Source organism: Scleropages formosus, chromosome 19, assembly GCF_900964775.1.
Source record: "Scleropages formosus chromosome 19, fSclFor1.1, whole genome shotgun sequence".
NCBI classification, from domain to species: domain Eukaryota; kingdom Metazoa; phylum Chordata; class Actinopteri; order Osteoglossiformes; family Osteoglossidae; genus Scleropages; species Scleropages formosus.
This window is the reverse complement of record NC_041824.1, coordinates 23,027,753-23,046,712: the sequence shown is the minus strand read 5'-3', so window position 1 is coordinate 23,046,712 and position 18,960 is coordinate 23,027,753. Positions and strand designations below refer to the sequence as shown.

The following is an 18,960-nucleotide window of genomic DNA, read 5'->3' as shown; positions in this document are numbered from 1 at the left end:
AAACACCTGGGAATTTGTATATGTACGCATTCTGTAATAGTTGTGATAAAATAGTTTTTAGCTGATCCTAAGAAATGGTGATTTTTCATTTTTTTAGTTCCAGAGCCCTGATGCAAGGTTGCTAATAGAAGTATTCAGTACATTACTACAGCAAAATGGGCAATACCTTGTTTTCATGGGGAAAAAAAAAAAAAAAAAAAACAATGTAAGGTGTTTCATCACTTTTTGTCCTTTTTTTGTATACGTAAAGCCTTAAAATATGTTGAAATGCATGTGCATTCAAGAACTAGATTGCATTAATAGATTGAAGTGTGTTTGTGAAAACATGGTTGTTATTGTGGAGCACTGACCTCTGCAGGTACTGGCTTAATGAGAGGGGAAAAACACACATTTTCCAAGGATGATTTCTCGTTGTGTGACACTCTGCCTTATTTCACAAAGTAGATCACAGAATCATTGTCTATTTATGTTATTTATGCAGTTTTTTCAGAAAATTTTTAAAGTGATATCACAGATACTGTAAATTATGACCTTGTACTCATACCTCTCATTCAGTTTTGCATTTATTAGGAATAAAATAGTTTGAACAAGCTGTTACCATTGTCAATTACTCTGCGTGGGAATTCTGAGATTGATGCGTTTAAATGTATCAGATGGCAATGATGGACAAAGTTCGGTTCTTGAATTGTCCATTTCTGACAGATTGATAGCTCTGGTTTGTTGGAAAAGTTTTAGGAAGTGCAGAGCAAAAATGTGAACCGACTGGTACACACTGTTGTTTCAGGTTTGTGCTGTGCAACGGGAAAGGTCTGACCGCTGCCCTTTGAACAGCAGCGCTGCTTCCTTCAATTGTTCTTTTTATGCCCAAGAGCTCCCAGGCCACACAGTCACCATGATGGCGAGAGTGGAAATTTCCCTCCTGTGAGACAATAACTTGCTGTTTGAACTCATTCATAGTTTAGGTATATTTGAGAGCAATATCGTAGTCTTTTTCAGTTTAACCTGCTAGAATGTCAAACTTTTGAAGGTTGTCTGAAACAACTTATAAATTATTGAACCTAGTAACAGGTGTTAGGCAACAGCTCCTAAACAGTGAAATTAAAATCTAAATATTCCTCAAGAATATCACTAAGAAAATCTCACTTCGTGAAGGAGTTTTTAAACTGGATTTAATTGGATGTCAAAACTCATTCACATCCGTTAAGGCGCTGACAAAATATACAAGAGCAGTAGCTCTGAGCATAAAATACATTAGCATTTATAATCAGTAATAACATTGCATCTTGACTTGATCTCCCCCCCCTTTAAGTCAACTTTTTTTTTTTTTTTTTTTTAACTCCAGCCACACATTGTAATGTGTGTAGCATATGACATTTTACAGTCCTAGAGCGAAGGTGGAAGTGCCTCTACTACAGTTATCACAACAGAAAATGAGTGCTTATCTCCATTTGAGGGAGTATATAAGAAAAAAACAGCACACGTTGCAAAAAGCAGCATGCGTGTTGTGTTGCCCTTGTCAATGGTCTCCGAGTCACCGGCTCTAAGGCTGCGTGTAGCTCAAGGAAAAGGCTCCGGTTTCCCTTGTGTTCCAAGTTGAGTGGTGCCACCGCTGTTTTTGGACCAGTACTTCACAGGTTCACATCCGAGTGGCTGGTGGTGCTGCTGATACTGTGCCGCCGCCCTTTCTCTGCAGGGGCCACCTCAGCCGGGGCCGCGTTCACTGGGCTATCGATGGCCTCCTGAGGCACGTACTGTAGCACGGTGTTGATGAGGGTATTGCGGAAGCTCTTGCTGAGGAAGTTGTATAGGATGGGGTTGGCGATGCAGTGGAACTGTGAGAGGCACTGAACAATGGTGTAGGAGAAGTAGAACGCGTGCATGGTGTCACAGCTGAAGAGGTATGGGTCTAGATCATCCACCGTAAGGAAGATGGCTACCAGGTGGTAGGGCAGCCAACAGAGTACGAATGCGAGAGAGTACACGTGCACGAGCCACACGTCTCGGCGCCCCTGCACATCCGGGGCCGTGGCCGCGGCCCGTGCGATCATCACGTTGCACGTGATGATGACGGCACCAGGCCCAATGAACTGAAAGAGCAGGTTGAGGATGGAGATGGAGGCGAACCATTCAGTGTAGCTGTAGTCAGGCATCATGAAGCAGCCAGGCTCATCCCACTCCACCAGGTCAACGTGCACGTTCTCCAAAAAGGTCAGCAGCACGGCCAGCATCCACAGGCCGCCGCACATTAACCTCCGCCAGTAGCGCTCTGACAGGCCGCAGGTGTACGGCTGAGGGCCGACAAGCGACCAGTAGCGCTCCAGCGTCATGTAGGCCAGAAAGAAGGTGCTGCTGTAGAAGTTCATGACGTAAACGAGGTACGTGAACTTGCAGAGGAAACGGCCCCACAGCCACACCATGTCTATGGCCACCTCCAGCATGAAGAAGGGCATCACCAGAACCATCATTAGGTCCGAAATGCCGATGTTGAGCACGCAGAATAGCACTCTGCTGCAAGAATGCCTCCGCTTCCAGTTGATCCACACTACCAGCGAGTTCTCCACCAGGCCCACCATAAACAACATAAGGTAGGACAGGAAGAGGAAGATGCGCCGGTAGTCCACATTCAGCGCGAGGGTGCACTCCTCTACGAACCAGGGAATGTCCTCATTGAAGTGTGTGAAGTTGCGGACAAAGTCCATGGCCTGTAGTGAGGGGGGGAAAAAAAGGGGGAGGCAGGTGTTGGTGCACCAGTTATTACACTACTAATACATTATTTACCAGGCACTTCTCCAAAGCGACTTCCACTGACCTCTATGTAGTGTTATGAGTCCACACACCTTATTCACCAAGATGACTTCCACTGCTAGATACACTACTTACACTGGGTCACTCATCCATACATCAGTGGAACACACACACTATGGGGGAACCTGAACAGCATATTTTTGGGATGGGGGAGGAAACCTATGCAGACATGGGGAGAACATGGAAACTCCACAGACTGAGCAGGGATCAAAGCTACGTCCTCTCGCCCCACCCAGGTGTTGAGAGACAGCAGCGCTACTTGCTGTGCCACCCCTATTACTTAGATGACACCTTTAACTAAAGTAACATTTTGTCTGTAGTGGCTGGGTGTCTCACTGGAGCAATTCCTATCGAGTACCTTGCTCAACTACAGAAGGGCCCTTCTTGGGACTTGAACCAGTTGCATTTAAGGTACAACTCTGTAGCCTAGACCTCTACAGTACCTGCAGCTCCTCTCCCAAGCAGTGTAAAAACAAGATCGCCGCACTGAAAATATAAGTGGATGCAGGTGGTGTGGCTGTTAGAGCTACCATCTGACGTACCTTGTTTCAAGGCTACTCTAATAGCCTTGAGTAAAGTACTGAGCCTGAATCGATACAGCAAAACTAACCTGCTGTAAAAACCACCAAATCACTAACCAGCTTAATACTGAAACTTTGAACATCTATTTACATAAAGAAACAAATGTCTTCCCTGTGATACGTTGATAATTGTACATGTGAATATTTGAAGTGACAAGTTTATCTAGAGACTGAGGTTATAGTGTCTTTTTTTTTTTTTTTTTTTAAAAATATGATTTTTGTTCATGAGACAGCTGGTAATGTAGTGGTGAGCTGCTGTCTTTGGACTCAAAGGTCACAGGTTTGATCCTCACCTCCGGCTGTAGTACCCCTGAGCAAGGTACTTACTGGAGCGATTTTAGGGTAACATTACCCAGCTCTATGAATAGGTAAAAAATTGTAGGTGGACTAACATTGTAAGTCGCTTCAAATGAATAAATGTATATGCTGTAAATGTATTTTAAAACCTGACAAAATGCAGTCATACCTTCAACTGCTTGATCATGGAAACCGGATTCCACTGTAGCAATTTTCAATATTTAAAATAGCGCGTTTCAGGTTATTTGGTCACGTACACAACCATACTTAGTACGACGTGCAGTGAAATGCTTTTCCGACTGTCTGCGGTACAGATAAGTAAGGCGATACAAACAAGTAGAAACTAGGAACATGCTCCAGGAACACGAGGAATATATAATGATGAAAAGAGAAAAGATTAAATAAAGTAGGATACAAACACCAAGGTGATAAGTTACCTAATTTAAAAACCTAAACCAAAGACTTATAAAAGGAAATTTGGTTAATAAAAAAGAACCCTCCAGCCTCCATAATTAATGATTACACTTTAGTCCACAGACAGAATAGCTCAAAAATACCTCTCTCTAAATAAAATTAAATCCACAGAAGCCCTTTCACAGGTTGGATCCCTCGTAGATTTAACACCATCCCTTTCGTTATAAACCAAGAACAATGGGGTAAATCCACAGCCGAGACCGTAATACTTATTCCCTTGCTTATTAACGTGCCGTTCATAACAGCTGTTTTTGGCAAGAATCTGTAGCGAAAGCAGTTGCCCCGAGCGCTGCCTCTTGCATTTTTCAGTACGTCGCTTCTAAGATGCATTCTGTGACTACTGAAGAAACCCTAAATCCTGCACCGTGTTGTCAGTGGCACTGTCTCTCCAGGAATTTATTTCCCGTAATTTTAAAGAGGGATGTCCTAATCCTCATTATCCTTCTCCATCTTAAATGACTGCTTCCTGCACCAATTTAGAATGAACAATGAGATCACTTAAGCTTTCATTTTTGCTCTTTAAGTGAAGAAAAGGGAGGCAGACTGAGGTACAATACCTTGCACTGTGGGCCTTGCAGGAGGAAGAGGTGGCCAACGGAGAGTCCCTCAGAAGCTCAGCTAGATGGCTGGAGGACAGGGTGGAGGACTGTCTCTCTCCGTGGTCTCAGATGATCTGGGCTCATCCAGGCACACTAGAGTGGCACATTAAGATGGTCTCCACCCCTCCCCCCCCCCAAGGCTCTCCCCATCTCCTGCGCTCCATGTCCTACAACACTAACTGATGGGACCTCCTTGCTGGAGGTGGTGTCTCTGGACAGAAACCTCTTGTGCTGCATGATAAGGCAGACCAGGAAGCGGTTAGCACCTCTGCAGTTCTCAAGCCCCTCAATGAGTGTGAACTTGCATGAGGACCAAGACAGCTTCCAGCAGCACTGAAGGTGACCCCCGTCGCTGTTTGAAAGACCAGCCTTGAGAAATCGGTCAGGGGTTTGTGTTGGAAGACTGGGGTACCTCGGGAAATTGATGAGGAAGTGACACATGCGCGCGCGCGCACACACCTACCTAAAAGAAAAGGGGCCGGTGGCAGGAAAACCCACAGCTATCGAGGAACAGTGTACAGGAACTAGAAGTGGAGGGTGTGCTGCAAGAATGGTTCCCTGTCCTGAACCATTTCAGTATCAGTCTCGAATAAGACATGGTTTGTGAGTTAATAATAATAATAAAAAACTACACTTGAGCAAGATTGAAACAGATCTTTCACCCTGATAAGTTCCAAAAATACATCACTTAAATGATGAAAGAAACAGCAGTTTTTTTCTGGGCTGCATGGTGGCATAGTAGGTAGCTCTGGTGCTTCACAGCTCTTGTGGATTTGAATCTGGGTTTAGCACACGTGGGGTTTGCATGTTCTCATGAATGGTCTCCAGGTGCTCCACTTGTGTTTCAGGTGGACTGGTTTGTCCTTGCAGTGTGCGGGTGTGCGACTGCTCCGTGACGGATTGTTCTGTCCAGGCTGGACACTCTCATGCCCTCCACTTCTGGGTTGGGCTCGCTTTCAGATGGTCCAGTGCTGAAGTCGGTTACCTTTATTTGCAGTTCTGTGCTGTATGCGTCAGCAGTGTGTGCTGCACAGCACAATGTTCTCCGTCTCCCTCACCTTCCTCCAGTCTGTCAGCACTTTTTGATCCTAAAAAACCTCCTAGTGGGGGCTTGTTCCCCCCCCATCCTGCTGTTTCTTTGTTACAAGCACTGTAGAACAACAGGAACAGGCCTGTCAGCAGAACTGTGGGTCTACGGAAAAGGTGAAGCAACCCTGTCCTTGACCCTGTACCGCCCCACTTCTCCACTGTGCGTCTGTGCTGCTGCCGGAGGCAACAATAACAATCGGGAGCAAGTTTACATTTACACTGATTCACTTCTCCAAAGCATCTCACAATGATTAACTAGTACTGCCTTTGGCCGCCACCTTTAACCAAGGTGACTTACAATGGTACATACAGTAAACCCTCTACAGCCTTTCAGCCACTTACAGCAGAGCAATTTAACACATGCATTCACACACTAATTGCACTAATGGAAAGTTTTCCTCAATTATTCACGGTGTAGCAGCACCCTAAAACTGGTTTACCTATTGACACAACGCTGTCAGTTTTTCCTTTGCTGTCTGTATCACCTGAAGAACACAAACAGCTTGAAAGAAGATGCCACTTATTTGCACATTATATTTGCATCTTTAATAATTTTTTACTAGTACAGTTTTAGCTACTGTTGACAAGTACATAAAAGTCATTCTCCAGTAATCCATTCGGGCACTTATTCTGAACCCCTGCAATGCTTTATACACAATTCTCTAGTTAAGATCTACACTGACCCTCATTTTTTTGCCCCGGAATGATGACTGTGGAAAACATTTGTGACCTGGTCATATCCATAACTGTCCGCTAGACTGAAGTGTTACTGGAAGTACAGCAACTGGGAAGACAAGATAAATGTTTGGCACCGTGCAAAATTTTTATTGCTCTATGCTTTGTTCGTGTTCTGAACAGGATGTATGGGATGACCCCACTATCATTTATGCAAGGACAGATGAAGGTGGAAATATCCACAGGCCTCTGTTTTGCTTACTTTTCATCTAATTATTTTCATATCCCCACAAAGTACAATCAGAAGTCCTCAAGGTCGACATTAGGCGTTAAATGATATTTTTCACACTTTGTTTATTGCTAACCCCGGCAAAGGGGAAAATGTATATCGCCCAAGGGAACGCCAAAGGGAAATACCAGGCTGAAGACCAGGAACTACAATCTAACCCTTTCCGCTGTATAAGAACATGCAATTTTTTACAATTACATCCCATTATGTAAAGTACTGATAACCTAGAAAGAAATAGGGCACTGACATGGTTTCAGAAAATCTGTGCAATTTATATTTAGTCCAAAATCTAACATGAAGAAAATGAAAGTTATAAGGCATAAAAACTGCACAGTCTCATCAATTTATGTTTTACAAAATCTGAACATACGAGTCCCTAAACGTGGCTTTTATGAAGAAGGCTCCTTAAATATTTTTACTGGTGTAAATTACAATGGAAATTACAATTAAACACAGTGGCTCATCTCTACAGCAAAAACCTCAGAATTTCCTCCTCCAAGAACAGACCAAGTCAACATCTATGCTATGGTTATCCAGTCCACTCCCGACTCCATCCCTGCTCACAATTTCAACAGTCTTGTTGTGGGGCTTTGCGCCGTTGCTCATTTTTGACTCCACAACCTCCTGACTGCTGTCCCAACAACTCATCAGTGTGACATCTTCCCCAAAAACAAACTCAACCACTGGTATCACTTCCAGGCCTGTCCTTTCTACATATCCTCTTACTGAGGCTAGCGTTTACCATGATGTACCACATACACTTGAGTAATAAATATGAACATGGAATACATTGTAAAAACAGAAATAAGCTCCAGCAGGATAACAAAAATTCTTTGGGTGTGTGCAACTGGCATGAAATACAACATACATGGGGCAAAGAAAAACCTTTAAGACAGGAGCACTGAAGAAAACAAATAAGACCTCTTTCCACATCAAGTAGGCCGTAGATGCATTTTTGGAGTGGAAGTCCTCTATGTCATGCAAAGATGTTTGTGATAAAGTCGAGAAATCGTTTGGCATACTGTTCAGGGTGGACTGTAGAGATTTCTGCACCAGCCTAGAAATGAGGCATAGAGTTGATTTCAGCTTTCATCCCAACACAAAAAGAGCTGGCAACCTGTGCTGAGAAAGTCCTACAAGCGATGGTCCACACAGCCTACTGGCAGACTTACTCACCCCATGTTTGACTGTCTTGGCTGCATGGGCGGCCTTCTTCTTAGTGTCGTACTGTGTCAGCACATCAATCAAACCCATGAAGTACACTTCCCTCTGAGGAGCACCTACAAAAGCAGGAAAGGAAATGAGATTCCTCACAGCACAGCCAAGTCAGATGACTTCTTCGCTGTCAAGCTGCTCCACGTGTCCTGTCAATCAGAATCATGGATGCAAAGCACTTTATCAGCTTCTTATCGTTCTTAGTGACGTCCCCTGTGCAAAAAGAGTGGCTCAAAATGCTGTAAAACATTACATCGCCTTGCTTTCCTTCCCTCGTCTGCAAACTCACCAGGAATGCTCTTTAAGGCGTACACATCAATATAGGGGTCGAACTCTCCTGGCCCAAGAGGCTTACAAGAGTTTAAGTAGCCAGCAATGCCCTCAGGGGAGGTCCCGTAGGAGCCCACCGTAGGGGCAGGTGCCAAGCCATTCTCAGGCTCGGCCTCTTCCTCAGCACAGGGCTCTTCCATTTCCTCCTCCTCTCGTTCTGCCCTCCCCACATCGTGGATCCCAAGGAGCAAACTGTAGTCCATGATCTTCAACTTGACCAGGAACTACGGGGCAGATGAGAGTACGTACCCACACACAAAACATCATACATTAGCTAAAAAGAACTCTGGTCCCCACCGGTTTCTAATAGCCAACGTTACCTATATATCTTACTACAATCGCTAGTAGTTACACGCATCTCTACCTTTTCGCAATAAAGCCCACTAAGACAATCCGCTGACATGGGCATTAGACACAATTAAACTGAACTGTACGGCAGTATGGGATATGGAGCGCCACGACTGCTTCACCTCCACATCCCTCTTCAGCTTCTCCATGAACTTCTCCTTCTGCTCTTCACTCACATGCACCTTCTGCATGTTGTTGCGGAAATCCACATCCTTAAAGGTGGGCAGTTCTTTTCCCTGCAGTATAACAGGGGGCAGAGGGAAACAGTACAGGGCAAAAGAAAGGCACTCCCTCCAGGCATTCGCAACAGCATCCAACACCTTTTCTTGTGAACATATTAGAGCACTCTTCTTACCTTCTCTTTGTCACTTGCTTCACGAGCGACGAGGGACCCCTGTAAAGATACATTTTTTTGTGCTTCTGATACCATTGAGAAGTACAGAAAAGACTCTTGAGACAAGGCACACACATTTAAGATAAAAATGCACATGATTCTCACTGAAAACACATTAGGTGAGCAGTTTTTGGGTGGCTGAGTAGAAGTCACCCTCTAGCGGTACAGCTGAGTAAGCCAATACTTTGCGGGCAGCTGAAAAAAGCATGCTCTGTGTGCTGAACACGGCTCAAGCAGTTTCCCACGCATCTAACCTTGAGGTCGTACTTCCTGTGCACGACCAGCCTATGGCTGAACATGTTCCTCATGACGACAAGGTACGTGTCCTCACTCTCCACGCTGACACGGTACATTCCCAGAAACTGGGGCAGCAGTGTGCTGCCATGGCACTTCACTATGTGCTAAGAAAGAAAGAAGGACGCACAGAGATCCTTTTTACCACATCCATACACTAAACCAGGATAGTAATACATTTCATGTACTACAAACTATGCATCTCTGAACTGAAATTAACAGAGACAAAATCATTTTGGTGAATGGGGGGAGGAGCAGTTAATGGCATAAAGTTGTCCTATAAACGTTGCTCCCACCTGAGTCTCAAAGGGGCAAAGGGTCAACAGTTTGGCTACTACTGCAGCAGCCCTTTTCTGTACCTGGTGATATTCAGAGAGAATGTTGTGCATGTCTGCAACGTCCTCGCTGGAGATTTGCTTGACCACTAACGTGCGGTCATATGATGTCAGAAGCAAGCCCTCTGCATGGCCATCCCCTCCCCTCACAGGGGGGCTACGAGCCAGAGACACCTGTAGAGCGTGTTGAGACGACAAACATTTCTTAAAGATAGCAGTTCACTAGTTTCACCTCAACATGATTAGAATTGGAGAAGAAAAGCAATACATACACACTGTATCAGTGAAGTGACAAAGTATTTTTGGGGAAGTCAGGCAATTCTCTGGTGGATACATGCCAATGAGGCACATCAGAATAGAACAGATCTCTTGCAAACACACACCTGCAAACTGAGTGCACCGAAGAGGAGATCCCAGCTCTGCATGGTAGTGCCTAACCAAACAAGAGTATATACCTGGTAATCGAGATCTTCAATTCCGAACCGCTCTCTGAGGTTCCGGAAAACCTGAGGACAGTATTCCTTAAATTTGAAGTGTCCCGGCAGATTCTCTCTGCAATAAAGGAGGAGTTCTTCAGAAATGTGTTTCATTCTTCCTCTCTCCCTAATTTCTCTTCTTCACACACAGCAGAGGAATGTTTCACCCAGTTTGTTCCATTCCAGGTCATACAACAAAGACTAAGCAACATCAGTTTCATTTACAGCACCCAGTTCATTATGAGCTGCTTATCAAACTTTACAGGCCATAACAAAACTATCATACTAGATCTGCATTTGCTGCCCATTATTCTTGCTTGGCTTCCTTTAACTGAACATTCTATGAAATTAGTCCTAGATTCCTAGAGAGATTATGGGATTTTGGAAATCCTCTCTACAGGGTCTTGGTCCAGTAAGAAACTAGGAAAGAAAAGAAAAAAAAAAAAAAAAAAAAAAAAAAGAGCACAAATCCATGTACACCTTCTCCTTCCCCACTGCCAAATGACAATTGTACCAGGCTCCATTGTAGTACGGTACCCCTAAGAAAACAAGATCCCATCTGGCCTCAAGAAGTATATTAATTTATAATCTATCACAAGGAAGTGTTTTGCAAAGTCACTGACTCTGGGCAACTGTAACATTTACACCGATTTAGCCGTTTTCTACAAATCAGCTTACAGTGTTGAGCTACATAAAATGACTTACCTGTTAATACAACTTGGTAATTTTTACTGTACCAACTGATTTAAATAGCACAGCAATTTGAACCAGGGTCCTTTGATACCGACCATCCCCAAATTTTGGTTTAAAAATGCAGTGTGTAAATGTTCAAAACCTCTGTGGGTGGTTTCCTCACAGGACAACACATACCATGAGAACAAAGACTCCAAGTTTTTTGGGTTCCAAAGCCACAACTGCACAACTTTAGACAAAGACGGCACCACCAGTGTCACTGCAGTGTTTTCTTTTCCTGTAGTTCGGAAACCAGAGCCTGCAGAAGCGTCCCTTGTTTGCATGAAATATTTACCATAATAGCTTGGAACATGAAGTGTCTAAAATCAGACATGGGGAATGAAAAAGACTGAATGTTTACAGTTGTGCTTCTGATACGATTTCGCTGAATGATCATCACACACGGGTCACGCTCAGGCTTTACTTGTTGAAGAGGTGGTTGGTGACTTTGATCTTGGTGTTCGCCTTGAAGTCATCAGGGAGCAGCATGACGGGCACGGGTACCTGGTTCAGGTCACCAATCTGGGGACAGAACGACACATAACGTCACACATACCGTGTCGCACACAGACCCGTGCTCCTCAGCACGGACAAACGCGGCAGCGCGTGACACGGCCGCAGCACGAGGGCGGGCCTTGCTGGTGCGCAGCGGGTCATGAGGTCGGTCGGTCGGTGTGGCGCGCGACCGCACCCCGCAGCCTCTCAGGACAAACTGAGACGAGCCACAAAGCGACCCGTTTATCCGAACCTCAACCTGACGCAGGCACGCCCGGCCCAGATGCGCCACTTTCCTGCGCAGATCATGGCCGCGAAACAAACAAAGCCAAAGGAAAAGTGCACAAGTTTGCCTAAGCCTTAGGCACGTAGCCTCTGAGCTCTCTCGCATCGGCGAGCGCGAGGAACGTGTCGTGAGCTTTCCGCTTGCCACCCCACAAGATATATAATAAGTTACCCGATAGATATACATTATTAATTAATAATAACGCAAACAAATTATCACGGTTACTGAGCCGTTAGTCATTTGTTTAAAAGCCTAAAACACTCTCCGACTCCGGCCGCCTACACACAGTGGAATTCCTGGTGCTGCTTCAGGCGTGCGCGAGCTTGCGCCGAGGGGTCCGGTCTCGCGCGCGCACGACCGGTGTGTCCGCCTACGACTTGCACCGGACATCACCGCGGTACCCGATTCTGCGCCCTCAACTCACCTTTAGAGCAGAGGAACTTACCTGGCAGATTTTACGCGGCTAAACCAACACACGGAGCAGAAGCGCCACGAAAAGTCTTTAGCGACCACGTTAATTTAGGAATAATTAGCACTGCTGTGTTTAGCTAAACTCTGTCGGTAGCCGGACTTAGCTAGCGAGCTACTAGACTAGAGTAACCAGAGCAGAGGCGACTTTCGTTGTTTCGTCACGACTCACGTACCGAGTGATTCACTCCCCACATGAAGACACTAATGACGGGGTCGCTGGCTCGGAGTACCTTCACCTTCTGCTGCACGAAGTGCTTCTTCTTTGTCTTCGTTTTTGGGGCCAGTATAACCATCGGGCTGGAAGCGGCGCCCGATGCCATCGCAGCGTCTTACGAAAAAGTGCGGCTTAAACTTTGCGACACTACAGGATCCCTCGATAGTCGCCTATCCTTCGGCGTCTCGGTGAACCGAGTGCCAGCCTGTCAATCAAAAGGTCGGGCTCCAGCGCAGCTCGCGGAACAACTTCCGGCCTCTGCTGCCGTGTTCACCTTCTACGCCAATTCCCCTTTTTTTCCCCTTGCACTTGTCCTCACTCCCGTAGCATTACATCAGTATCACAACTGCCCTACATTATATGGAATAAAAGGAGCTGTACTCCAATTTTCGTGTATCGCTAGCTCACGTACACTCGGCACGGCCAGGTAAACGAAACCACAGAATCTCAGGTGTAGCTCCCGCGTCACGTAATCGGAGGTAGGCGGAGACTTCGAGGGTCACGTGGCTTCTAAAAGACGAATACATTAATTTTGCACGGCGCACTGTGAGAGCAGAGCGCAGTGGCACAGCTTTTCTATGGGTTAAACTGCAAAATTACTATATGTTTTTATTCCACCTTCAAGCCCATATAATTCTATACATTTTGCTTTACATTGGTGATTAATGTTAGGTTTTTAGAATGCTTTACATAGTAAGTAAATGTAAGCGTCATCCTGCTGTTGATCCAGTCACCCACACACACAAAATGTCTACAACCACTTCTCCTGAGTGGGGTCATGGCAAGCCAGAGCCTAACCCAACAACACAGGGCACAAGGCTGAAGGGGGAGGAGACACACCCAGGATGGGATGCCATTCCATCACAAGGCACCCCAAGCAGGACTCAAACCCCAGACCCATCATCCATCCATGTATTTCCATTAATCACTTGACTAATACAGTCTACCTATCTTGGAAATATATGGCATATGATTATGAATGCCAACATCCTGGACAGAACACTGGTGTCTCTGTCTCGCTCACACACACACACACACACCTATTTGGTGTCACCAGTTCAACTACATTGTCTGAGCCACTTGTCCCATGTGGGGTCGCAGGGAGCCGGAGCCTAACCCGGCAACACAGTGCATAAGGCTGGAGGGGGAGGGGACACACCCAGGACAGGACACCAGTCCATCGCAAGGCACCCCAAGGGGGACTCAAACCCAAGACCCACCCGAGAGTAGGACCCGGTCCAACCCACTGAGCCACCACACCCTCCTCCAGTTCAGCTCAGATAAGTCAATTGTTAAAGGAAAGTCGTGCAACATGCAAACTCCGCACAGACTGAACTGAATTTGAACCCACATCCAAGCCCAAAGGTGAGATGATGCGAGTTCCCAAACTTCCCCACTGTTGTGCTGGTTAAAGTGAACTACATACATGTCCTCAATTTCGGGTGAGTTGATGGCTTCCAAGTCACAAATGTTGGGAAAGTTTGTGGTGTAGTGCCTCGTACTTTTCATCCAGAAGCTCCTGTGTTCAAATCCTGCTGCTGCACTACATTTCAGTGTACCACATTAAGGTACTTATCCTGAATTTCTCCAGTGCAATTTACTTGGCAGTATGCATGCAACATGCAAACATAACAGCAAAATATGCAAATGTATGAAATGAGCTGTAGTGACTCTTCCCACTTGTACTGCTTCCAGAAAGATCTTAATGTACATTTACACCTTACTGGACTGCTTCAGAATGGACTCTGTGGTCACTCTGAGGGGACAAAAACCAAGTTAAATTTCTGTATTGAACTGTTGTGTTCTTCCCATATCGCTGGTGCTTGAAAAAAGAACACTACACACACATACACGACAGAACACCGATTAATTATGACTGAACTGGGTGTAGTTTGCTGAGTAACACAACTTGCCTAGTTTAAATATTCAGATCATTTAACAAATCTTCCATGTCCCTATATGCATGTTTTGTTTTCCTCATAAGGATCTTTTGCACATGTAAAAACACACTACTGTCTGTGCTGAATGACACCATTCTGTCAGTGTTATGTGCAAGTGTGAATAACAGTTGAACTGCAGTTCAACACATTTAAAAAGGAAAAAAAATCCGTGTAAATTTTGTCCGTACCAAAAATACAACATGACAATACAATTCAGACTTAATGTATTAAAACTGGCTTTAAAAACAGCATTTCATAGGGAAACGATTCATAATACAGTTTAATAACAAATATTCATTATATAAATAAAACAATCATAAAATATAAAACATTTACAGCAGTTAAATAGCTCTGATGGGAGTCAGTTTAAAGCGTGTTTCCCCAATAAGGTGCGACATACGTGATATATTTCCTCACAAACATAATAAAAATAACTTGTGTTTTTAAATAAAGCAAAGTAGGTAATATAAAAATACTTAGCAGGCATTTAAATAAGTCAAACTTATGAACTATATATATGTGTGTGTATATATATATATACACACACACATATATGTATTTATAAATGAAATAGAAAAGTGTACAAAAATATGCTCAAGGACTTTTCCAAAACGGTGGCAGTGTCAGGATCTCTACTGTCTTAACATGGACAGCTTCAGAACTGGACAGTGGGACAGTTACTCAAGGGCTACTTTAGATCTTTCCAAGGACATGAGAAGGAAGAAGGCCAGGAAATGCATCCTTAATCATCTCATCACTGTTTCTTTGTGTATATATATATGTGTGTGTCTACAAAGTGTACAAATTACATTTAAGCAAATGTGTATAACAAAAACATTGCACTCCAGAATAAATAAAAAAAATGGAAATGAAAAGGCATATTAACATTACGACATATAACATTATCAGTGTATGTTGCGTATAGAGGGTCAGTCAGAAAGAAAACTTAACATGAGTGATTCCCTTAAGTGTAATAGTGCTTATGAATGTACCTGCAGTGTTGGGGGATCAATGCAGGCATTGATGCGTAAAGATTTCTGTCTCTATACCGTGTTATTTGGGGAAATACTTTGGCTCTGGTGCTTTAGGGAGGGGCACACACCCTGAATTAATACCTGTCTTGGACTGAAGTGAGTAGGTTGACAGCATATACTCCGAGATCTGAAATCTGGCTTTAGTAAACTATCTCCCCATTATTTGAGATGAGAAAAAAAAAAAGTTTTAACAGAAATTTATTTTAACTTTTGCTCTTCACTTGCATTGGTATGCTCTTTTTGAAAATGCCCTCAGAATTAAACAAAAGTACAAAGAAGCCTTTATTTAAAAACAACTCTCGTGTGTTAAACACTGGAGGGCAGTGCAACGACACATATATGATCGAAGGTAATATTTAGTATTTTCCACTTTTAACCTATGTTATGGGAGTGCTCTCTTTAAAAGTTTAGAATGAATACAGTGAGAGCAATTTAGTCATATATTTTCCCGCTTAGATGATTGCGGAAATGACAGTAAATCCATCTGAATGCCCAGCATGGCTGTTTCCGGCACTCATAATGGTGTTTATATATCTGTAAATAATGAAAAATCTTAGCATGCACTGACCATTGTAGTTGATAACAGCAGGAGCATCTCAGGTGGGTGATTTGGGGGTAGAGAGACAATGGCCATGTTAGGAGAAATTTTCAATGAGAGGTTCTTGCAGTTTTTTTTTGGGGGGGGGGGTGTCAGCCCCTGGTATCGCTGAGCCAGACAGTATCCAGACCAAACTAAAACCTTTCGTTTTCCTCCTTTTCTGGGCTCAGGACTCTGAGGTAAAGAGTGGCCTTCACTCCCCGTCACAAGGCAAAGAGCCGTCCTCTCCCACGCGTGACGGCAGCGTCATGCCGTGCTCATCGACACACCAGCAGTGGCCTCGCTGCATACCCTTGGACGAGCGGCACTGTGATGCAGAGAGGAGAATACGCGGATGGGAGAGTCATGTTAAACCACGTGAAATCACTCATTACAGCAGTGCACACAAGTGTCAGCATACATGGAGGTGCCACCTAGTGCCGCCCACTAGTCCGTGTCACCGGAGCATCTCAGTGCCCAGGTTTGTCCTGATAAAGAACTACCTGTTTCTTCCTGTAGAAGCCCCGAGTGTCACAGTTAGGGATGTAGATGTCACGGTTCGACTGGAAGATCGTGAGTTCAAGACCCCTCAGTACAGAATTTAAGAGCTTACGGCAGGGTGCCTGCGCAGAGAAAAACAGAGTTCATGTAGAGATTGTGGTGAAATTAAACTGGCTCACAGCTCAACCCACACCAAACTACCTTTTCTTCTAGGGACAGGAGTTTCTGAGGTATCTCAATATGAGAACATAAATCACACGTGCAGTCTATAACCACTTGTCCCAAGCAGGGTCGCGGCGTGTCGGAGCCTCACTCGGCAACACAGGACGCAAAACTGGAGGGGACGCACCCCTGACGGGACACCGGTCCGTCGCAAGGCACCCCAAGCAGGACTCGAACCCCAGACCCGCCAGAGAGCGGGACCCGGCCAAACCTGCTGCACCGCCGCGACCCCCGCACATAAATCTTTAGATATAATCTTTTCTATATGATCATAACTAATTAGTTTTTAGTCGTAAATGCAGTCTCATTAAATAAATCACAGCACAGTGAGTTATTCCAAGGACAACTGACTTAAAGAAATACAAATGTGCCCACTTTGTTTATTTCACTTGTTTGGGACCGTACAAAACAGCTCATAACATGCACAAAACAAGTCTGGGGACTGATATTTTGAACAAGAGGTGGAGATTTTGCAATGAATGAATGAGGAGTGAACTTACTTTCTCCAGATCACCACTGTTTGGAGGATGTGGACCTGTACCAAAATAACATCAAAAAGAAAAAAAAAAAGACTGAAAATTAGGCACTACTTCTAGAGATGAATATTCACCCAGTGGTTAATTTTTTTTCTCTGTACTTCTATTACAAAAATGCTTTTTCCCCCCCATGTATGGGATTTATTATAGGGCTGTCTATTTTTGTCTTTGCCCAAAATGTACATGTCGGGCCAGTTATGATGAAGTTCTCGCTGCAGTCTAACTAAGGAAGTCGCTTTGCGAGGAGCTGCACTGGCTCACAGTGAACACGAGATGGAGGCAAATACTTCATGGAATGGAATGTGGAAATCATGGCACTCGCACCCGTGCACAGTCTCAGAACCGCATGCATGTAGGCCAGGTGTATATAAACACAAACACATGTAGACACTACACAAACAGGAAGTGCTCTTTGCCCTACACACTCTTGTCTTACCTGTAGCCATGCCGATCGGGAATATAATAGTTAGTACCTGATATTGTGACCTATCAATTAACCACCTAACGAAACTGTTCTCGGTATTTTGAATGGAGGGGCGTCCTCGCTTGTCAGTTTAACGGACCGCAGTCCAACAAAAGCTGCCGACTGGTGACAGCGACGCATGCAGAATTTAGTGCGGCCATGGGTCGAAACATTCCTGGCGCAAGAGAGATGCGGTTCTGTTGCAGCGGTGCCGCTCCTAAGCCTTTTCGTCTTCAGCCTCACATGCATGGGATGACTGCACTAGAGCAATTTGCCTCATGACGTTACGCCCAAGTATCCGCTGGCTGACCGTTAAAAGCTCTCTATAAAAGGACTGTGACGCTCTTGGGTCTGCTGATGCAGAACCCTGCTTCAAATAGCCTTTACCAGTCCATCCACAGACCCTGAAAAGTACTGTCCGGTCATTAAGTTGATGGTATTCACACTCCATCACTGACTGACCTTTACTGCAGTAACAAGAGAATGTCCATCCGGTCACACTGTTAAAGCTGCCTTTGAATGCCCTGAACACACACACTGCTGGGCGAAGAATAACAGGCTGCTGGGTGCGTACCTGAAGGGTTGGGCCTCTCTGTGGGTTCCGTCTTGCCCTGCTTGGCACAGAAGCCCCTGCCCTGCAGCAGAGCCTGGAGAGGACTGGGGTCCCGTGGGGGGGGCACGCAGCGGAGCCCTTTGGCACAGCTCAGGGTGTAGACGCCGCAGGGCTCCCCCAGGGCCAGCAGGGACGTACTGGCCTCCCCAGCCTGGTCCCGAAGGCCCCTCCTGGCCCCGGCACGCTGGGGGCCGACCCGGGTGGCGAGGGTCCAGGCGCTGGAGTGGGCCAGCAGCAGCAGGACCAGGGTGGTCAGGTCGGGCAGGAGAGCCATGTTGTCCAGGTCCTCGGGTCCTTCACAGGCGGCGGAGAGCTGATCTGTTTCTCAGGGTGGCTGTTATTTCTGGAGGGTGATTTCTCCTTCTTATTCGGCTCGGCCGGGCACTCAGTCCATCCGGGTGGGAGGCAGCCAGGAGACCCCCGCAGTGCGTGAGGAGATAAACAGACAGTGAGAGAGACACAGCGTGCAGCAGCTTTTAAAGATCCGAAAGGTGGAGAGAGAGGGGGGAGAGAGAGCACTGCTATGACACCTTAAGGGGCTGGGACTCGAGACGGAGAGAGAGAGACAGAGACAGAGACAGAGGGAGGGACGGAGAAAGAGAGAGAGAGAGAGAGAGAGAGAGAGAGAGAGAGAGAGAGAGAGAGAGAGGGAGGAAGGGGGTCGTATTCTTCTTC

At 45.4% G+C, this 18,960-nt stretch overlaps 3 protein-coding genes across 5 annotated transcripts; all 3 read right to left on the bottom strand.

Moving 5' to 3' along the window:
• Window positions 1-1,169: 1,169 nt before the first annotated feature.
• ackr5 (atypical chemokine receptor 5) lies at window positions 1,170-5,880 on the bottom strand. Its single transcript, XM_018760705.2, has 2 exons — window positions 4,715-5,880; window positions 1,170-2,702 (listed from the first exon to the last, which is right to left on the bottom strand). The coding sequence occupies exon 2, from the start codon at window positions 2,697-2,699 to the stop codon at window positions 1,629-1,631; it is 1,071 nt and encodes a 356-aa protein (XP_018616221.1). The 5' UTR covers window positions 2,700-2,702; window positions 4,715-5,880; the 3' UTR covers window positions 1,170-1,628.
• A 557-nt stretch (window positions 5,881-6,437) lies between these two features.
• On the bottom strand, window positions 6,438-12,870 carry pip4k2ca (phosphatidylinositol-5-phosphate 4-kinase, type II, gamma a). 3 transcript variants are annotated; one of them, XM_018760703.2, is made up of 10 exons: window positions 12,160-12,344; window positions 11,358-11,455; window positions 10,181-10,277; window positions 9,750-9,899; window positions 9,351-9,497; window positions 9,058-9,096; window positions 8,825-8,938; window positions 8,314-8,578; window positions 7,986-8,089; window positions 6,438-7,866 (listed from the first exon to the last, which is right to left on the bottom strand). In XM_018760703.2, exons 2-10 carry the CDS (start codon window positions 11,420-11,422, stop codon window positions 7,786-7,788), a joined length of 1,062 nt encoding a protein of 353 aa, XP_018616219.1. In that variant the 5' UTR covers window positions 11,423-11,455; window positions 12,160-12,344; the 3' UTR covers window positions 6,438-7,785. The 3 variants fall into 3 exon arrangements, with proteins under 3 accessions (XP_018616219.1, XP_018616220.1, XP_018616218.1); XM_018760704.2 differs by lacking the exon at window positions 12,160-12,344 and adding an exon at window positions 12,001-12,089; XM_018760702.2 differs by lacking the exon at window positions 12,160-12,344 and adding an exon at window positions 12,359-12,870 and having other exon boundaries at window positions 6,447-7,866.
• A 2,257-nt stretch (window positions 12,871-15,127) lies between these two features.
• Window positions 15,128-18,750, bottom strand: LOC108939172 (insulin-like growth factor-binding protein 3). Its single transcript, XM_018760314.2, has 4 exons — window positions 18,247-18,750; window positions 17,174-17,208; window positions 16,454-16,573; window positions 15,128-16,278 (listed from the first exon to the last, which is right to left on the bottom strand). The coding sequence occupies exons 1-4, from the start codon at window positions 18,557-18,559 to the stop codon at window positions 16,165-16,167; spliced, it is 582 nt and encodes a 193-aa protein (XP_018615830.1). The 5' UTR covers window positions 18,560-18,750; the 3' UTR covers window positions 15,128-16,164.
• Between the last annotated feature and the right edge of the window lie 210 nt (window positions 18,751-18,960).